Source organism: Opisthocomus hoazin, chromosome 1 (assembly GCF_030867145.1).
Source record: "Opisthocomus hoazin isolate bOpiHoa1 chromosome 1, bOpiHoa1.hap1, whole genome shotgun sequence".
Lineage (NCBI taxonomy): Eukaryota > Metazoa > Chordata > Aves > Opisthocomiformes > Opisthocomidae > Opisthocomus > Opisthocomus hoazin.
The window spans coordinates 37919277-37938495 of record NC_134414.1 but is presented as its reverse complement, the minus strand read 5'-3'; the positions used below and the strand labels follow the sequence as shown (position 1 = coordinate 37938495).

The 19219-nt window shown below is 38.1% G+C and overlaps 1 protein-coding gene across 1 annotated transcript in view; it reads right to left on the bottom strand.

Moving 5' to 3' along the window:
- Positions 1 to 19219, bottom strand: part of VWA8 (von Willebrand factor A domain containing 8) — a 209027-nt gene that overhangs the window by 91962 nt on the left and 97846 nt on the right. Inside the window, exons 22-25 of the mRNA XM_075422478.1 lie at positions 7820 to 7895; positions 7008 to 7143; positions 5538 to 5657; positions 3208 to 3413 (exon numbers count right to left, since the gene is read on the bottom strand). Of these exons, the coding sequence (XP_075278593.1) occupies positions 3208 to 3413; positions 5538 to 5657; positions 7008 to 7143; positions 7820 to 7895 (538 nt within the window). The remainder of the gene's footprint in view (positions 1 to 3207; positions 3414 to 5537; positions 5658 to 7007; positions 7144 to 7819; positions 7896 to 19219) is intronic.

Genomic DNA, 19219 nt, shown 5'->3' with positions numbered 1-19219 from the left:
AGCCGCTGATTTTGATTAAACCAGCAGAAACCTAATTATCTTTGAAAACTGGTAACTGAGATTCACTGTGGTTGGCCAACAGGGTAAAAGGTTATTATTGATGTGTGTTTGGCAGGAAAGCGAGAAAGGGATACAAACTGTGATTTGTTAAGCCTAGTCTCCTTTTGAGATTAACAGAAAAAAGTACTACCTTAACACAACAGCTTACTGAACAGGCCTAAAAGCCTGACGATCAGTAGACTTCAGGGCCAGAAGGTGCCTTAGACATTTACTGCTTGAAAACCGTTCTACTAGTGCCTACTATTAGAAAGTAATCTATCTCAGATACAAACAAGAAAGCGTATCAGAAAAATCTCAGATTTCCCAAACTCAACAGAGTTGGTAAAAAAGCTGTTTCCATTTTATCTGGACCAATGTGGCTTGCCTGATTAATGTCCACCAGGGACATCAGGTGAATCTTGACTCTGCAAAACAACATACAACAGGTCTCATGAAAACTATTGTATTAGATTGCAGAGAAGCAGTCATAGCATACACTGGTTGTTATGGGCAGCACATGTTAACCCAACGGAGCCAGAGCAGAGCCTACCAGCTTGCTCATAAGCCACTATTAGCATCAATACTTCTGACATTTGACAGTGTCTGAAAAAGCAGGTGAGCGAGACAAAAAGCCTACATTCAGGTCCCCTGCAATCTAGAGCTGCAGGACCCAAATTCCCTATACAATCTGTGGGCAGAAATAGTCGCAGCAACCTAATCAGGCAACTTTACCTATGCCTTCAGTTTCAGGTCTTGAAACTAGTCTGGTATCTTGAGCTTAATCAAAAAACCCTTTCCTTAAGAAAACGTTGGGACAGAGGCAACCTAGCTCTGCATGCAGTACCTAAGCTACAACTACATTCCTGCAGGTTCCCTATTTGCATCATATTTATGAGAAGATGCTCTTGTAACTGCACTGGAGATGCAATCCTATACGTTGAAGACTACAATTAATCCGAGTGCAGAGATTAGCCTAACAATATGTCAATGCCACAGCAATCAGAATATTTTTTAACTGACTAGCCCCAATGCTCGGATGTGCTCTCAGATAACAGTAATCAAGTGCAATTTTATCTCCAAAACATCCAAGTTTTTTTTGCAGAAGCAAAAAATTCCAAAATTATGTGAAAGAAATCAAGACAATAGTACAAAGAGAGTGGGGCTGTGGAACTGCTGTAAGGGAAATTGTTTAGCAGCATGACTAACTTCCCTCCTTCCTTCCTAAGGACCAGCAATTTTACTGACTCATTTCCCTCCTTCCTCTTTCCTCTCTACCTGAAGACCCAAAAGCCTCTTACTTTGGAATAATCATTATGTTTATATTCATTGTTTACATTTGGCCACTCCCAGCCTTTTTATTATTCAGATTGAAAAACAAGTTACAGTAAACAAAATGTTGAATCCTTTCAAAGAGACTAGGATCTTGAAAACAAATGTTGCAGAAGAAAACCAAGCTGCATGTTGGAGATTTATTTGGCTGTTTACACTTGACTTTGAAAGAGGTGAAAACTTAGCAGACAGGAAACTTCCCTGCTGATCTGTGCCCAATGTCCAGGTTGAAGTGAGCACACTGATCTGGTTAAGTGAAGGAGACAGAAGCAGAGAGCAAGTGCCCTTAAGGCAATTAGCAACGCAGCTCTTGCAAACTTCAATTAGATGCTGTTCACACCCAAAGAAAAAAAGAATTAAGTCCAGTGTTTCTGCATCAATTGCTGACAGAAGACAGCACAACTTCAGACTACTTGGAGACAGACGATGAAGGAAAGAAGCTAGGAAGTAAGGTGAGAACAGCCAAAGAGTAGGAACACAAGAAGGAGTTCATTTAACAAAAACCCTAAACCACCAGCTTTTCAGCAGCACAGCAGCTGTTCCTCTAGTCTGTAATTTTTTCATTTCAAATGTCACTGTGTTTAGAGATCAGCATTTCATGTTCTATCAGTCTGGAAAACAAATACCTATCAACTGGCAATGGATCCTAATAAACTACTTTGTTTATGGGTTTATTTGAATGGATTCCTCAGCTTTTAGGCCTGATTTTTTTTAACCCTTAGAACAAAGTTATAAAGATAGCATTGTGTTTTCTTTATATTATCGATATCATAGTAGCACCAATTTACTTTGTCTCAAGACCTCGTTGGACCCTAGAGACCACTGCGCACAAAATCTATCCTCCCCAGAAATCTAGATGAACTGAAGATTTTTTTAAAAAGTAATTCTAAGCTGCAGGATTTAAATGTCTGTGTCTATGGATGAATGTATGCGAATATGTTCCTGAGCACAAACACAAAACCATCATGCAGCCCTGTTACACTATGCAGTGTTAAACATGGGAACTGTAGGTCAAATAATTTGTGAGAAATTATATTCTAATTGTAATGATTAGATTAATAGTTCCACTAATATTTTTTCAATCTAGGATTCAGTAATTCAAGAAACAGTCTATCCATTAACAAATTATTGATTTTGTAATTATAAACAGAACAAAATAAAAGCACTGCTATTTCATACTGCATTAAGATCCTTTATACTTCAAATACTTCAGACAAAAAGTATCCTTCAGTTTACAAGAACAGAAGTCAGGCTATACTGTAATCTTAGGAAAAAAAATGATCATGATTAAATCAGAATTCAGGATTTTACAGTTAAAATGTGTGTAGGAAGCAATTATGGAACCTAAGTACCTGTTTGCTAAGTTGTTATCCATCTAACATTTTCCTTACAAAAATATCACCAGTGATGTATTACGGTTATGCAGCAGGAACTTGTTTTCCCCCAGGAAACTATTAAATCCAAAAATTTTCTAGCAGCATAAAGTGAACAGTTGCACTGTCCTGGAAGTACTGTATGCTGAATACAGAATTTTATAATGAAGACTAGTATGAACATTGCATACTATATATATATTCATGTATGTATTCATACATCGCAGTATGAATGTAGTATTTTCTCATACAGTAGAAAAAAACACTCAGGTTTATTTTATATCTGTAAATAAACATGCATCTGCAATCCTTACCCTCAGACTATCTGAGCATCTGAAGATTCCTTCAATATGTGAAACTTTTCATAAGGATGAAACAGAAATGCATGAACAACAATGGCATCTTTTTCTAGAACCATCAAGCATTAAAGAAGCAATAGTGATGAATGAAATCTGACATAACATACCTGTAAGTGTTTTACAATATTCACAACTTCTCTTGTTGAATAGGGATAGTTAATAATTCCTTGGTCAGCTAAGTTCCTGAGTTCTCCAAAAGCAGCCACCAGTTTCTGAAGAATCGGCTCTGGAACGTCAGGACCATACTGCCTAAGCATAGCCAGCTCCGACTGTGGTTTTGGATTATCAACAGCATGGCAACTAAAAATGTCCCCTAAAAAGAAAAAAAAAAACATACAGTAAAGTAATTTATAAAGAGATAGCATCACAACAGCTCCTTTAAGTTTCACACAGCATCTTAAATGGAAAAGCAATGACTCCAGAGGATACTGAGTACCTGCTTGTTAAAAGAAAACAAGACAAAAACTAGTTTGAAAATGTGAAGGACAAACTTGTTATGAAGAACATCAAGGTTCCCAGAAACACGGAGATCTCTCCTGTCATTTTAATGAAGGTCATCACAAGGGAGAAATTAACTTCAAAAAGAAACACAAGTCAAATGAATGCAGAAAAAAAGAAGAAAAAAAAGGTTTAAAGAAAGAATAACAGGTTGAATGGGACCAATTTGTGAACACCTTCAAAACACCGCAGGATGCAGAGAAACCTTGATATGCAGGAATGTCCTAATGCAAACCCAGTTGAGAGGTCTAGAGGAAATACTGGATTTATCTTTTCTCTCTGCCTGCCTTGAAGTATGGCAAGAAATTTGGCAAGATATTCTTTCCATATATTTGCATTATATTGGTCCTAATCATATAATCTGTAAAACTGAGTTTATTCATAAAGAGTCCTTCAACAGTTGGACAAAACTTTGCAGAAGCATGACCGATCCTGGTGAAAAATGACATGGATTAAAAGCAGAAGAGCCCCTATGTTTGAAAAACGATATCAACAAAGAACACCAAAACCTCAACCACGCCTCTGCCATGTCTCTGCCAAAAGCAGTAATGCCAGGATAGAACCATAGAATAGAATCATAGAATCATTCAGGTTGGAAAAGACCTCTAAGATCATCAAGTCCAACCGTCAGCCCAACACCACCGCGCCTGCTAAACCATGTCCTGAAGTGCCACATCTAAACCTTTTTTTGAACACGTCCAGGGATGGGGACTTCAACACTTCCCTGGGCAACCTGATCAATTTTGTTTAAAGGGTCCATATGAGGAGGGAAATGAGATCATTAAAAAGAAACAGGCTATAATAAACCATATTGGGGCAAATATAGCTGGGTGAATTTCAGAGCTAATGAGTCTCTGACAAGGAATGCCCATTCACTGGGAACTACATCTGAAAAACAAAAAGCTATCCTGCAATACGGAATTGGGATTGTGCCTGCTTTTGTGAGTACATTATTATTTCTTGCAGAATAAGCATTACAGCCAAAGCTAACAGATGCAAACACATAAATTGTCTGCACTTAAATGGTTAAGCTAACATATATAACACAGTTAGTGGAGTCTGGAGGGCTGTTCATTTCGTAGCCCTAGTGTAACACTGCCAAAGCCCTGCCAGAGGCCCACTTAGACTAACACTGGACTATGTAGGCTTCATCACTTGCCCTTATGCAATGTAACTTCTTGCTTTTCCTGTGAGATGCAGCTCTGGAGAATCTTTGCTGATACACAGGTTTTTTAGGACCTACCAGGAGCTTTCCGAAATGAGGCTGCTGTTGATATGAAAAACTTTGACATGGAATTTGGACAGCCTTACCTGAAACTAGGATGAATTCAGTAACCTGTCAAATATATCTATTTTAATAAGGCATATCACACATGGCCAAGCGCATGGAGAGGCTAATGAGGATTAAGAAGCAGGTAGCGTAGTGCTAACACCAAAAAAGACAGTAGCCTCCACTGCTGAGAGGAGAGGAGAGCCATCCATCAAGCTCCCATCTCCTGTACTGAAGAGGACAGCACCTGGCATGTGGGCTGTTTGACACGGGAAAAAAAAAATGGTGAGCACTTGTGTTAACCACTGATGCCAGGTATCAAGCTGCTTACAGCTCATGTTTTTACTATGTTTGTATAGAAAATATGCTCATTAACAAAGATTTCTTGTAACCTTGCCTGTCTGATGTGTTTGCCCAAATCCCATAAAACAAAAATAGTTGTAACACAGAGGACTACATAAAGCTGTTCACCTCAGTGCAAGTTCAGGTACTTTTATTAAGATGTGTACATTTACATGTTAGTCTTCAAGCTGAATCTCACCTCGAGTGTCTCATGTGAAACAAAGTATCAGTATGCATAAAGAACCCTTCTCCTTATGAAATCTAATGAATATAGTTATTCTACTGATTGAGTCTATTAAAGTTCACCATTTAATATGAATTACTTACCTAATGTGCCAAAAAAGTCATTACCCAAGAAAGGAAATCCAGGTCTATTTGCTAGAACTATCATTCTAAAATCAGGATGAATAACTATTACATTTTCTCTCCCCTCTACATAAGCATGATCTGGAAAAGAAATAAAATTTATTAATTGCGTATTTAAGCTTTGCGATTTTGAACAAATTAAACAAACATAATTAGATTAGAAGAATTCCTCTTGGAATTAGAATTCTTCTAATCTAATTATGTCCTTCTTAGAATTAGAAGAACAGCTACAAAAAAAGGCTGAATAGCTTCTAAGCATGCCATTCATCTGTGAGTGTTCTAGGTTTCATTTTAAGGTTTCATAATTTGTTTCATGGAAATTTAACCAAAGGGTTTCATTTAAAAAATAAAAACTCATCCACTATTCTTGGGGTGCGGACTACTTGTCCTGTTTATATTAAATATAATTTAATATTATTTAATAAATATAAATGTCACCAAAATGCTGAAGCCAGTGGTGAATGTGTTTTCATTAGGTCTGAGATCTGATCTGGGAACACAGGACTGAAATTTCTCCTGCTTATTACAAAAATCTGTGAGAAGCCATAGACACACGATTTCACACACGTGAAAACTCTGTTTCTCCAAAATGAGTCAGACTGGCCCCACTTGTTAGACTTGCAGCATGCTTCCAGTGGGCATATGGTGTTTGGGAATCCTTTTACTTCCTCGACAAAACTACAGTAATAATTGAGACCGATCAGCAAGATATTTTTAAAAATGCCCACCTACAGTTTACAATGACAAGCAAAACTCAAGTGTTGTGCCACGCGAGTGCTGAATGATTGCTCCACTCATACTTGAATATTGTTCCCAATATTGTTAAAAACAAACTCATTACGTAAAGTATAGTGTCTACTAACACCAAGAAGGCATTTCAAACATGGTCTTTCTTTGAAAAATAATGAAAAATATTTAGTTCCTCCAATTCACATGAATCAAATTCCATTAAATTACAAAATACTCTCACCCTGCAAGATACACTTAAATTATATCAGCATACGCAACATTTGATTAGATGAAATCCTTAAAAATTCAACCCTAGATATACTCATATCTTCAATTCTAGATCTGACCAAATTATACCCCAACTGTCCAGATGGGCAGAACTAAGATCATAATGTGGTCAACTAGATCTTTATTTCTTATTGTTATTGAGAAGCAGAGAAGGAAACTTACTGCTTGCTGGTTTGGGGGTTTTTTATTTATTTTATTTTTCAGCAAAATTAATGAGAAGGTTAAATTAAGAAAATCTTTGTGGCTATTGCAAAAGTAGTAAAGAAAATGTGTATTCTTTAATTGTTATACTTTCAGCGTCAAGTACTTCTTCCATTTGACTCCTTTGGGTCTCTAGTTCATAATGTAATTGCTGAAAACCAGTAATACATTATATTTTACTGTAAGTGATCAAAACACTTTAGATCTACTTACTGGCAACAATTCGCCTTCCATCTGACAAAACCATCTCCCCACTTTCTACTAAAGTTTTTAAGACACAGGTAACATTTGTTGGTGCTTTGTCTGCCTCATCAATTACCAAAACGTGTCCGAACTTCACTGCTTTTACCTAGAAGATAAAAGAATCAAAACGTCACAACCCCCCCAAAAAACTGCAAGGAACTGCATTACTGATTTCTCAGTCGGCAGTAATTAAATCTCGGTGGCACTGAGACAAGAAAGGGACTCAGGACAGGGATAAGCTATGACCAAACTGTGGGAAAGAGAAGAGGAGGCAGGTGAGACAAGAAAGGTGGGTGTTTCTGTTTCTTCAGGGTGGGGACGGAAAGGGAGAGAAATGAGGAGCCTGACTGGGAAGGGATTGGAGCGTTGACACAGAAGTGCAAGAGCAGTTTGCATCTAGACTGTCAGTACGTAGCTGAAAGAACTAAAGCATGGCTGCGACAGCTGTTTGGAGTCCAGCTTCGCAGGTAGGTGTCAGCAGCTACAAAAGAGGAGGAGGAAAATACCACTCTACAGGTTTGAATGTGTCAGGTTAATACTAAATAATTTTCCATGCTCATTTTGTGCCCGCAGACTCCCCAGACTATCACCTTACTCACATTTGGCACAGTAAACATGCCAAATGTGACCACAGTAAAAGTTAACGAAATGTTACCACACTGACTATGCCATGAAAGTAATCAAACCACAACAAATTTTCTCACTTGAAAAGCCAGTATGTTTAACTACTTGTTTTATATGAAAAACGTTTCCAGATATACCATCCAAATGTTACTACTGACCAGTGGTGAATCTTCATATATAATAAGACCGCCTTTAACAGAAGGTTGTAGGGTGAGGCTTTGTACAGTGGTATCCCTGAAATGTGGAAAACCAGACAGTATTAATTATAAATACACAGGAATTTTAGTCACAATAAAATGCAAAATGAATAAATGAAAATCTGAAGGCTCTCTTTTTCTCAGAGCAGAAAAATATCTCTCTCTTTCTTAGAATTGTCTAAAACTTGAACTAAGAACAATGCTGAGCCAGTGTAGTAGTCAATAGTGAGTATCTCTGTCTCTGCCAGAGCTTCACGGTAGTTCTCAATTTCTCAAAAACCTTGGAAATGAAAACACTGAAAAGTGAACCTGTATCTTTTGCAGGTAGGCACATTATTACTCTTGCTATCATTTATAGTTAAGCATGCTTAAACTGTCATTTACATTATAAACAGGGGAATCTCCCCAAAAAAGCGAAACAGGAACTTGCAGTATCACAGTAAATTAATTATTTTAGCTGTTCTTCTCCACATATCACCAAGATAAAAAATAAACTAAAAGTACTCACGTGGAATTCTAAAAATCAAATTTTTAGTTTTATCTCAGTCATACCAGATGGAATAATTTTTACTAGCACTCGCTACATTTTGTATCATGGACAGCATAAGCTCTTAGATAGGACAGAGGCTTTAATAGCATAGTATTTCTTTTTGAAATTCTATTTGTGTTTGAATTGCTCAAATGATTTTTTTTTCCTTCAAAATAGTGTTAATTAAAATCTGTAATGAGACTCTTCCTTAATCTTCACAATTTTCATCTATTTCAGCCACCACTGAATGTACAGATAAATGAAAGCCAGTTGTGATACAGAAAGGTTCAGCAACACGCATCATTACACTGGATTTACCTATATAAATTATGTCCACAACCTAGGGAAAACCCCTCCTGATCATATGAAATACTTGCCAAAACCTTTATCAATATCCATAAAACCAAACCCATTTACCTTGGGGTTCAGAGGGATCAATGAGTTAAGGAATAATGCAGAGGTGGGTGATGACAGAAGGTGCCCATGACTCCCACGGTTTCATGGGTAATGGAATATGCAATTCAAACTTAGGGCAAGTAGGCTATGTCATCCCTTTCCTCCTGTATTGCAAAATTTGGATTAGTCTGCGACAACAGAACGATGGACTATTCATGTGACAAACCCCCCTCTATCAATACAGGCAGGGGGATGAAGGGATTGAGAGCAGCCCGGCCAAGAAGGACTTGGGGGTACTGGTGGAGGAACAGCTGGACATGAGTTGGCAACGTGTGCTGGCAGCCCAGAAAGCTCACCATATCATGGGCTGCATCAAGAGAAGTGTGGGCAGCAGATCAAGGGAGGGGATTCTGCCCCTCTGCTCCACTCGGGTGAGACCCCACCTGGAGTCCTGTGTCCAGCTCTGGAGCCCTCAGCACAGGAAAGACATGGACCTGTTGGAGTGGGTCCAGAGGAGGGCCACAAAAAATGGTCAGAGGGCTGGAACACCTCTGCTGTGAGGAAAGGCTGAGAGAGTTGGGGCTGTTCAGCTGGGAGAAGAGAAGGCTGCGTGGAGACCTTGTAGCAGCCTTCCAGTACCTGAAGGGGCTTACAAGAAAGCTGGAGAGGGACTTTTTACAAGGGTTTGTTGTGATAGGACAAGGCATAATGGTCTTAAACTGAAAGATTCTAAGTTTAAATCAGACATAAGGAAGAAATTCTTTACTATGAGAGTTGTGAGACACTGTCATAGGTTGCCCAGAGAGGTGGTAGATGCCCCATCCCTAGAAAAATTCAAGGTCAGCTCAGACAGGGCTCTGAGCAAGCTGGTCTAGTTGAAGACGTCCCTGCTCATTGCAGGGGGAGTGGACTAGATGAGCTTTATAGGTCCCTTCCAACCCAACGCATTCTATGATTCTATGAAAACCCATCAGGAGAGCCTCACACTGCTCGAGATCCACATGCTGGTCAACAGGTAAGGTTGGTAACCTTTGCATCATATGTGAGATGTGATGCAACAAAAATCTCTTGCCTTTCACAGCCATGCCATATAACAAAACTATTTACTTCTGCTAAGCTGACTCACTGTTCCAAATATCCACCTTAGTTCTATCTTTAATTTTGTAACACCTTGTAAAAACCCAAGAATATTCTGATAAGCTCCATGGGTACAGGAAATCAAACACAGTTCTGTTTGCAGCAAACTATTAAATGGCCAGCTTCCAATCACAGTTTTAAACTGAGAGCATAAGATGCACATTTCCTTTATTTGTAATTGCTGTCAGCAGTATTTCTGTCCCTAATAACTAATAAAATCTTGTTTAGCTTTAAACTCATGATTGATTTATCCCAGCATTTCCCATGTACAGGAATAAAGCATAGGGTGAGCAGAGAGATTTTTAGTGTTTAGCTACTTCATCCGAACTTTCATAGACTCATACAATCATTAAGGTTGGAAAAGACCTGTAAGATCATCAGGTCCAACCTTTAATCCAGGAGGGAAAAGGTTGCAAAGCTGTGATCACCTTAACTTCATTTAACCCCATCAAATGCAGCAACATTCCCCAAAATAGTTCTATTCATATTGCATTCACTTGCAACATGTAATTTTTTAAACCACTAAAATAAGCTGTAGCAGTAACCTATTATCTCAGAAATTCTACCATGGACATAAAAACAACTGTCATCCTACTTGTCTACCCATTTCTACACTGGGCAGAGAAATCAGTAATGGATTCACAAATAACAATAAACCAATGACTTTTGTTTCTTGAACACGGATTGTTTAGGGACTAAATTCTCAGACTGTGGGTATCAGCCTATCTCTATTACCAGTTATCATTTCTGGTTCAAGCCTATACAGTTGTAGATCTATAATAGTTTTAAAATGTGTAAGCCAAATCCCAGAGTATATTAAAGCACAGTCACAGGTTACTAACTGGTCAGAAATAATACATGGGAAAATGTTCTAAGGAATTAATCCAAGGAGGAAAGGGGAAGGATTTGTCAAACCTGAACAGTGATCTCTTAAAAGGAATAGAAAGGTGAGAAAATGGGAGGATCTAAGGAATGCATAGGCCAAGCATAAGGTGAAGGAAGATGAAGCATTACAGGATGCTTTACAGATCATACATTTGCACTTAGCAGCCAATGCTTGTAAAAACCAAAGTGAACAGAGCATGGCAGGAAAGGAAGATCTCTAGTGGTGGCACAAATGGGCACAGCTGGCGACAGAAGAAGACACAAACGTCAAATAGCATTCTACTGCAACACAAAATGGTGTATTTTCCTTTGGTGAGCTAGTTAATCCTCTGGCTCTGCAGAGATTACTTACAACTCCCTGATACAGAACACTAACTTGCACTTAGTATCACCAGCAGCCCATACAAATCCTTAGGATGATCTCATTCTTCAGAGAACACAGAATTGACCATATCTTTGAAGGAAAGAAACACTAGAAGAGTTTACAGTTTACTTAAGCGCTATTATAAAAGCTGCATAAATCAGAAAAATTTGTAGAAGGTATCAAAAGAACAATTGACATCCTAAATGCAGCTTCTAAAGATTTTTTCTTACTTTATCTGTGGTTCCGTCCTTTCTTCTACTTTGTTGTTATTCAGCCCTAATATTTTAAGGAAATATTTCAGGGGATTTGCAGTGTATTATAGAAGGTAAATATACAGCCAAATATTAATTCCTTTGGCTTGATGACATAAGTGAATGCAAAACTCCTGCACTTGCTTAGGCTGTTACATTCAGTGATGCATATAAGAAAGATTTTGCCAGAGTTAGTACAGATATATGTTATTTTCCTTTCAGAATCATAAGCTATGCAATTAGATGTCATTAATTTCTGTTCTTCAGCAACTTAACGTGACCTAAATATAGTTAAGTATAGCTAAAAATAATTTACCTCCTTAGGGTTTTTTCCTTCTTAAATTTCCACTTTGTAATGAATTATGCAAATGCAAAGATGCTGAAATGTAGAATAATAAAAAAATGCTGTCTGAAATATTTCTGAACAATGCAGTATGCAGATTTTCCTAGATGTAAAATATGTCTGGCACTCACAACATTAGACCGCAGAATTTCACACCCACAGGAAAGGAACTAAAAACTGTAATTCACATTCACTTATTAATATTAGCATCTTAATATTAACTAGGCTCTAACAAAGACACGAATATCAAAACCTCCTAATTTCATCACATTTGGCACCCAAGACGAAAATAGTTCTGACACAAAGAAGCAAGACTGTTGGAATGCAGCAGCAAGTGAGAAAAGCTGTCTGACATACTGTCATCCCACTCAACTGAACTGATTTTTCTTCTCCCGATAGTAAAAGAAAAATACGAAAAGCTCGCTAATGTCTTTTCTAAGAACGTATTTTTATTTTTATCAAGCAAGCCGTCCTCACAAGTTCTCCATAAACAAAAAAAAAAAAAGAAAGAAAGAAAGAAAAAAGCTCTGCTACTGAAACTCAGCAATTCCTTTGACAGTACCACTCAATTCATAGCAGGGCTTCTGAGAATTCTTTTGATTTTTTTTTTTTTATTAGCTCACATCACTGCCTTTTATTTATTTTTTGCTACTGGTGCATTATTTACCCTAAGGGCAGCTTTTTCTGAGGTCTATAGGCTTATTTGAGCACACCAGTCTGTGACGGTTACGATTTCCTTGACAGTAATGCCTTCTTTCTGGGGAAGAACTATGAGATGCAGCAGGAGAAATTTCCATCAAGCACACAGACTGTTCAGTCCATTCTGTCCCTGTCAAATTTCAATATTTACCCAAATTCTATTAAATAACTGAATTTTAAAAAATTCTCCAAAAGGAGAGGAATTGCACCTGATAGCTGTTTTACTGCTTAGAATAGAATTCTCCTCTGCACAAATCCAATGAAAGAGTTCAGCATTTCTTATTCCATTCACAGGAGACAGAAACTTTCTCCCAGGCTCTTTTCAAATGAAAATTTGGAGTTGTCTGGAAGAGCTGAATACCTCTATCGATAGACCTTGAAACAGGACGGGTGGCAAAGATGGAAACAAAGTAAATCTCCAAACATTCTGGACATCCTGCAGTGAGACATGGGAGCTGAAACTATCCAGGAGCAAAAATTAAAGAACAAAGGAGAATGATGCTCCTCTTCTCCTGAAACTTATGATAGTTCATCTGAGGGACTACCCAGCTGAAAGATGCTTTTTTAGAGAAATGAAAACAATGCATGAAATTCTTCATTAAAAATGTTAATGCTATCTATATAACACATCTGCAAATATTCGTCGTATGTTTTGACACTTGCCCTCCCCCGAACACTGAAATGTAAACATCAAAACAGAATTTGAGCCATTTTACAGTTTACTAATTATTATCTCACTTAAGAAAAGGTATTCCAACACCTCATTTTAAGACCTGAGTCCCCAAGGAGGCTTTCCTCCAAATACAGGACACAGTGTCAAGACCTCAAACACCCTTATTCACTGGAATTACTCCATCTTGACAAGAGCTGAAGGATACTGTCCTGGCTTTTCTATGTACTCACACTGAGGCTGAAAGGGTAAGAGAATACCTATGGAAGGCAACCTTGTGTTTTAAGGCTTGGGTGGTGGTGAGAGAGTCCAGCGGAGGGCTACAAGGATGGTGAGGGGACTGGAGCATCTCTCCTACGAGGAGAGGCTGAGGGAGCTGGGCTTGTTCAGCCTGAAGAAGAGAAGGCTATGAGGGGACCTAATATATACTTACAAATATCTCAAGGGTGGGTGTCAGAAGGATGGGGCCAAGCTCTTTTCAGTAGTGCCCAGCGACAGGACGAGGGGCAATGGGCACAAACAGAAGCACAGGAAGTTCCAGCTGAACATGAGGAAGAACTTCTTCCCTCTGAGGGTGATGGAGCACTGGAACAGGCTGCCCAGGGAGGTTGTGGAGTCTCCTTCTCTGGAGATATTCAAGACCCACCTGGACAAGGTCCTGTGCAGCCTGCTGTAGGTGACCCTGCTTTGGCAGGAGGGTTGGACTAGATGACCCACAGAGGTCCCTTCCAACCCCTACCATTCTGTGATTCTGTGATTCTGTGAAGGGTTGGTGCTCATGGTAACAGGCTTAGACAAATGAGAATCACGTGTGCCCTTCCTCTTATTCTCCAAAGGGACCTTTATGGTAGCTGAAAGGAAAAATCAGAGACATAGAGCATATGTTCTAATAATTTTTGTTCTCCATTTCGGTGAGACACCTATCTGTCTAAATACCTATGCACATAGAAATATATGTATCTTCTCAATTACATTTCAATCAGACATGAAAATACCCATCTGCTGTGACCTAATTTTAAGAGGATTTGAAAAATAATTAGGCCAAGGGCCATCTGAAGCTGTTAATTGGCTAGCTAATCCACTCACGAAAAGTAGGTGATCTTAACACAAAGCAAGCATCTGCATGACTGACATTTACAAATTAGTTCCTTTAGCCAACCTATGACAAAGCCATTGCATTTCGTGATATGACCACTATGTTTAGGAAATTCTGAAATATGTGAAAAGCCAACCAGCTGTCTCATTCATCTGTTAACATGACACTGTAAAGCCTTTTTGACTTCTCTGTGTGCACTGATAATTAAATCCCGATTTTTCTCCTGCTAGGCCTTTACAGCTACTCAGCAGGACATATACTTGTTTAAAATCCAGCAAATTATTTGGAGTATAGAGGTAGTCATTAGTCAGTATAACTGCGGGTGGCAGAACAAAGTCCAAAAGGAATTCTGGTTCTATGCTCAAATCAAGTTACAGAATTACTTACACGTGATCCTTCTTTCAAAATGAGATGCAACATTTTCACATAATTTGTTATAACACATAAGAAATTCACTCACCCTAATCATAAAACCCATAAATGAAGAAACATGACACCCTGCAGCTCCCCTTATTGTGTACAAGAATACATTTCACTGAGTCAACGGTGAGAAACTGTCACTTCAGCTTTAGAGGAAAAATGAAACAACAGGGTCTTCTAACCTAAGCTATTTCTCCATAGCAGCCACACAGCAGGATATTCAAGCTGAATTCAACTCCTGCAAAAAACCAAGCGAAGTATCTCTCTAACACCTGGAATCTGACAATAGCAGAGCTAGTCAGCCAGCTGATAAAAAACCAACACTGGAAACAGACCATTAGCTTGCATGAACTCTTGCAAGCTTTGCACTGCAACTCTGTATTGACTGCAAACGTATTTAACAAAAGGGGGAAAAAACAAAAAGAGTAAAAAAAACATAAAGACACCTGTTATATGTTAGCCAATACAGTCAGTGTTCCACAACATAAATCTTCATAACAAAAATATATGATTTTATTATTTATTTCCAAACCTGAGCTGCGTAAAGAATAAAGAATAAAATACATTCATGACTCAAAATCAGCAGGAAAAATTACCTAGGTTTTTTTTTTTTTGTGGCTGCCAACCTGCAAACACACAGCACACACATCTGCACTGTGTTCAACAGATTCCTCTAACAAACCACTGCAGCTCAATAGCATTTGTTTCAACAACAGTCGACTACAGAGATAGCTTTTCTGGGCTGTTCATTTTTAAAGAGAGACCTGTAAGGCCATATCAGCATTTAAATTGTTTTACATAGCCCTATAGTATTTCATGAGAAGACAACCAAATGCAATTCTGAGTACACCATAATTCTACAGCACCAGGTGTTCACCTGTATCTTGGGCAAAGGAAGTTCTTCCTTCCAAAACAACTTTTTAAATTAGAAATTTAAAAATCTGAAGTCAATAAAGTTGAAAGGGTAGTTTTAAATTATCTCAATAGGGGAAACTAGTAATTAGATTTTATACTGATTACATGTGCTGAAAAAGAGGCAAAGAAAATTAACACCTAAAGATTAATGGACAGTTTGTAGTAAGTATTGCTTGTAGGGACACCACAAGCTCTTTTTCCTACCCCAAACCTCTCCATTAATTTGATTGTTAAAGATCACAGCAAAATTACATTTATTTTGAAAAGGATAACATATGTAAACTCAGTTAATTTTTGGAAAAGATCATCAGATTACTGTAATTTATTAGGGAACTAGAAAAGGCACAGCACAAAATGTAGATTTTTAAAATGAACCCTGTATCACACTTTCCAGTCATCAGTCACCAGAACAACCACAGTATCTTTGACAAGAAGATGCCATACCATAAGTAAATTCTCCCAAAGGAAATGTAACATTAGGAAAACCAGAATAAATTAGTGTAATAGCTTCTAAAATAATAGTAAGATTATCAGACAACAAACAGAATTTCTACAGCAGTTAGAATTCTGTTGACAGTGGTGAAACATCAAGTTTACAACCAAGACAAATTGCTTTAGCATACATGTTAATGCCCAGAAAAGTGGAGTATTTTTACTTCTCATGACTTCCACGCCCACATCTGTAGCAGCTCAGGCAGGAGCCAGTCCTCCCACTAGCTGAGAGTAACCAAGTTCCAGTCGCAATGGAAAGGATCAGTACTTTTCATTCCTGAACATTCTGAATTGTGCAGAGGAACACCTGTGACAGCCACTCTGCAGAGGAAATGGGGGGCTGCAATTTTTGCATTTCCCATGGCTGATCTAAGCTTGAGACTGTATGAAGCCGGAAAACATCTCGGAGAAATTTCTGCTTAACAACTGCTTATTATTTACACTCATATCTTAACAATGAATAAATGTTCTAGGAGTTATCCAATTTACTGTCTCAAAATCTTATTTTTCTTGTTCTGAAAACAACGACAAGTCTGAAGCTGTTTCTTAATTCCCTCAACTTTAACTTTTGTTCCATATTGACACATTTGGGCATCAGCTAAGGACAGTGCAAATGCACTCCCCATATGGAACAACCACTGCTGGATTATCTAATTTTATGAAGATAAGATAAGTTGATTTTTAACTTTTTTTAAACCTTTTTTTTTTTTATCGAGCAATTTTGATTTAGCAAGACATGTTACTACAACATACCTAGACTAAGAGCTAGGTGGGGTCACTCAGCTGCTACCTTGCAGAAAATATTGGTAAATCACAGAATCTCAGAGTGGTTGAGGTTGGAAGTGGCCTCTGGAGGTCATCTGGTCCAACCCCCCGTGCTGAAAGCAGGGCCACGTAGAGCCAAGTTGCTCAGGACCATTTCCAGACAGGTTTTGAGTATCTCAAAAATCAAGGAGTTTAATGTATACCAAACTTTAAAGAAAAGGTACTGACACAGAAAAATGAAAATTGTGCCTTACTGAACCAAGCAAATGTGCTGCTTGGAACACAGACATTCTCTCCACAATTAATCTTTCTTAAAGACTTTCCTATCAGACAGAGAGGCTGGTTTTTTTTTTTCGCTATCACAGCAATTAGGAGCACAACTCATGATGGCAGATACTAATTTCAGAGGGTTCCTGTTGCCAGGTGCTCTTTTTGGCTATATGACTTAAAGCCAGTCCAACCCCAGCAGAAGAGAGGTGGCAGCTTTCACAGGTCTTGAGTTCACACTGTGTGTTCTCCACAGTATTCTTCCAGTTCTCTTCAGTTGCCTAAATTAAGATTGCACATGAGAATAAATTATATGTAAATCTTTTTTCCTTTTTTAAGCTTGTGTATTAAAGACTAGAAGTGTACTTCAATGAAAGGTGAGATTAGATAACACCATATGACTCCAAAAACTTGATGTATATATTAATCCAAATGCCTTTAGCATGTAAAACCTACCATCTTTTTTATACTAGCAGAAACTACTATAAAAAGTGAGTCACTGAATTCTACATTATCTTCCTACTCAGAAACTAAGCTTTCCGGAAACTTTCTATTAGAAGTCTCTTCACAATCAAAAAAAAAAAAAAAAAAAAGTCATAAATCAAGGTTTCATTGGAAACAAAAGGATAAATACTGCAGTTCTGTAATACAGTCTACACAGAAATAGTAACTCTAAGGAGAAGGAATCATCATAATTAAATCTAAAAAGCAGCTTGACAGTATGACTTAATTCCAAATAGATGCAAACCTAAATGTTTAAATGACATGTGAAGGACATTTTGCTCTAGCAAAACCATTCTTTGGGTGCAATTAGTTGCTAATTCAATGACAAGAGAAGTAAAACTAATCTTTTTTTTCTTTGATCACATCAAAGGAGCCAACAGTCTGAAGTCCATGACACTTTCTTCTGACGTTTTTATGCAGGAGAGCTGGGAGCTTACATTTTCATATTTATCTATTACTCTCATCAGCGCTAAGAAGGATTTTACAGTCTTAACAGGGCACATGTTCTTGGCCTGAGTCTTCTCTAAATTTTTTTTCTTGCTTCTGTGGAATCTTCTTGATCCAAGAGAATTCATAATTTAAAGCAAGATATTACCAGTTTCTATGAAAATCTTTTTCCTGAATCAATGAAATCCATTTCACCCATCCACAACATAGCCTACGAAATTTAACTTCAGATGTTTGTGTAGAACCACCAGCAATTTCTTTCCACATTACTTACATAAAAGATGACAGAAGTAGTAACAGCAAGTAAACATTAACATTGTTAATTAATTAACATTAACAAGTAAATAGTAACATTCATAAAACGATGAGGCTTTCCAGAGTTCATGCATTTAGGAACAATACAAATACTTGACTTTGCGTTACATTTATTTGGAGGACATCAAAGTTTCTAAGAAAGTCAGCCAATACATGTTTAATTTTTATACAGATCTCTCATTGGCCTGTGACTGCACAGGCCTCATAGATTTTCACCTTTATAATAGCATGGTGAATGCATGCTCAAGGTGAAAACAGTAAAACTAATAATTGATCAGGTTGCCCAGGGAAGTGGTGGAGTCACCATCCCTGGAGGTATTCAGAAAACATGTAGATGTGGCACTTCAGGACATGGTTTAGCAGGCATGGTGGTGTTGGGTTGATGGTTGGACCTGATGATCTTAGAAGTCTTTTCCAATCTTAATGATTCTATGATTCTATGAATTTAACAGGCTGCCCAGGGAAGTGGTGGAGTCACTATCACTGGAGGTGTTAAAAAAACATGTAGACGTGGCACTTCGGGACATTTTTTAGTAGGCATGGTGGTGTTGGGTTGACGGTTGGACTTGATATTAGAGGTCTTTTCCAACTTCAGTGATTCTAGGCAAGGTAACGCTGTTGTTTGTTCTGTAATGTGTAGCCAGTGTCCTGGGTGCACAAAGTGGAGACAACCAGCCCAGAAAGGTAAACAAAATTCAGGATTTCTCTGCTGAATGTTACTCCTGTAGGAAAGGAGTGACTGGGAAATCCTGGCAGATGAAAGTTCTACCTTAACATGAAAAGCAGCAAGATGGTTCATAAACGCAGTCCTAGTGAGAGGCCATACAGAGCCTACACCAAATTACCCATTTCAGAGAGTCCTATAG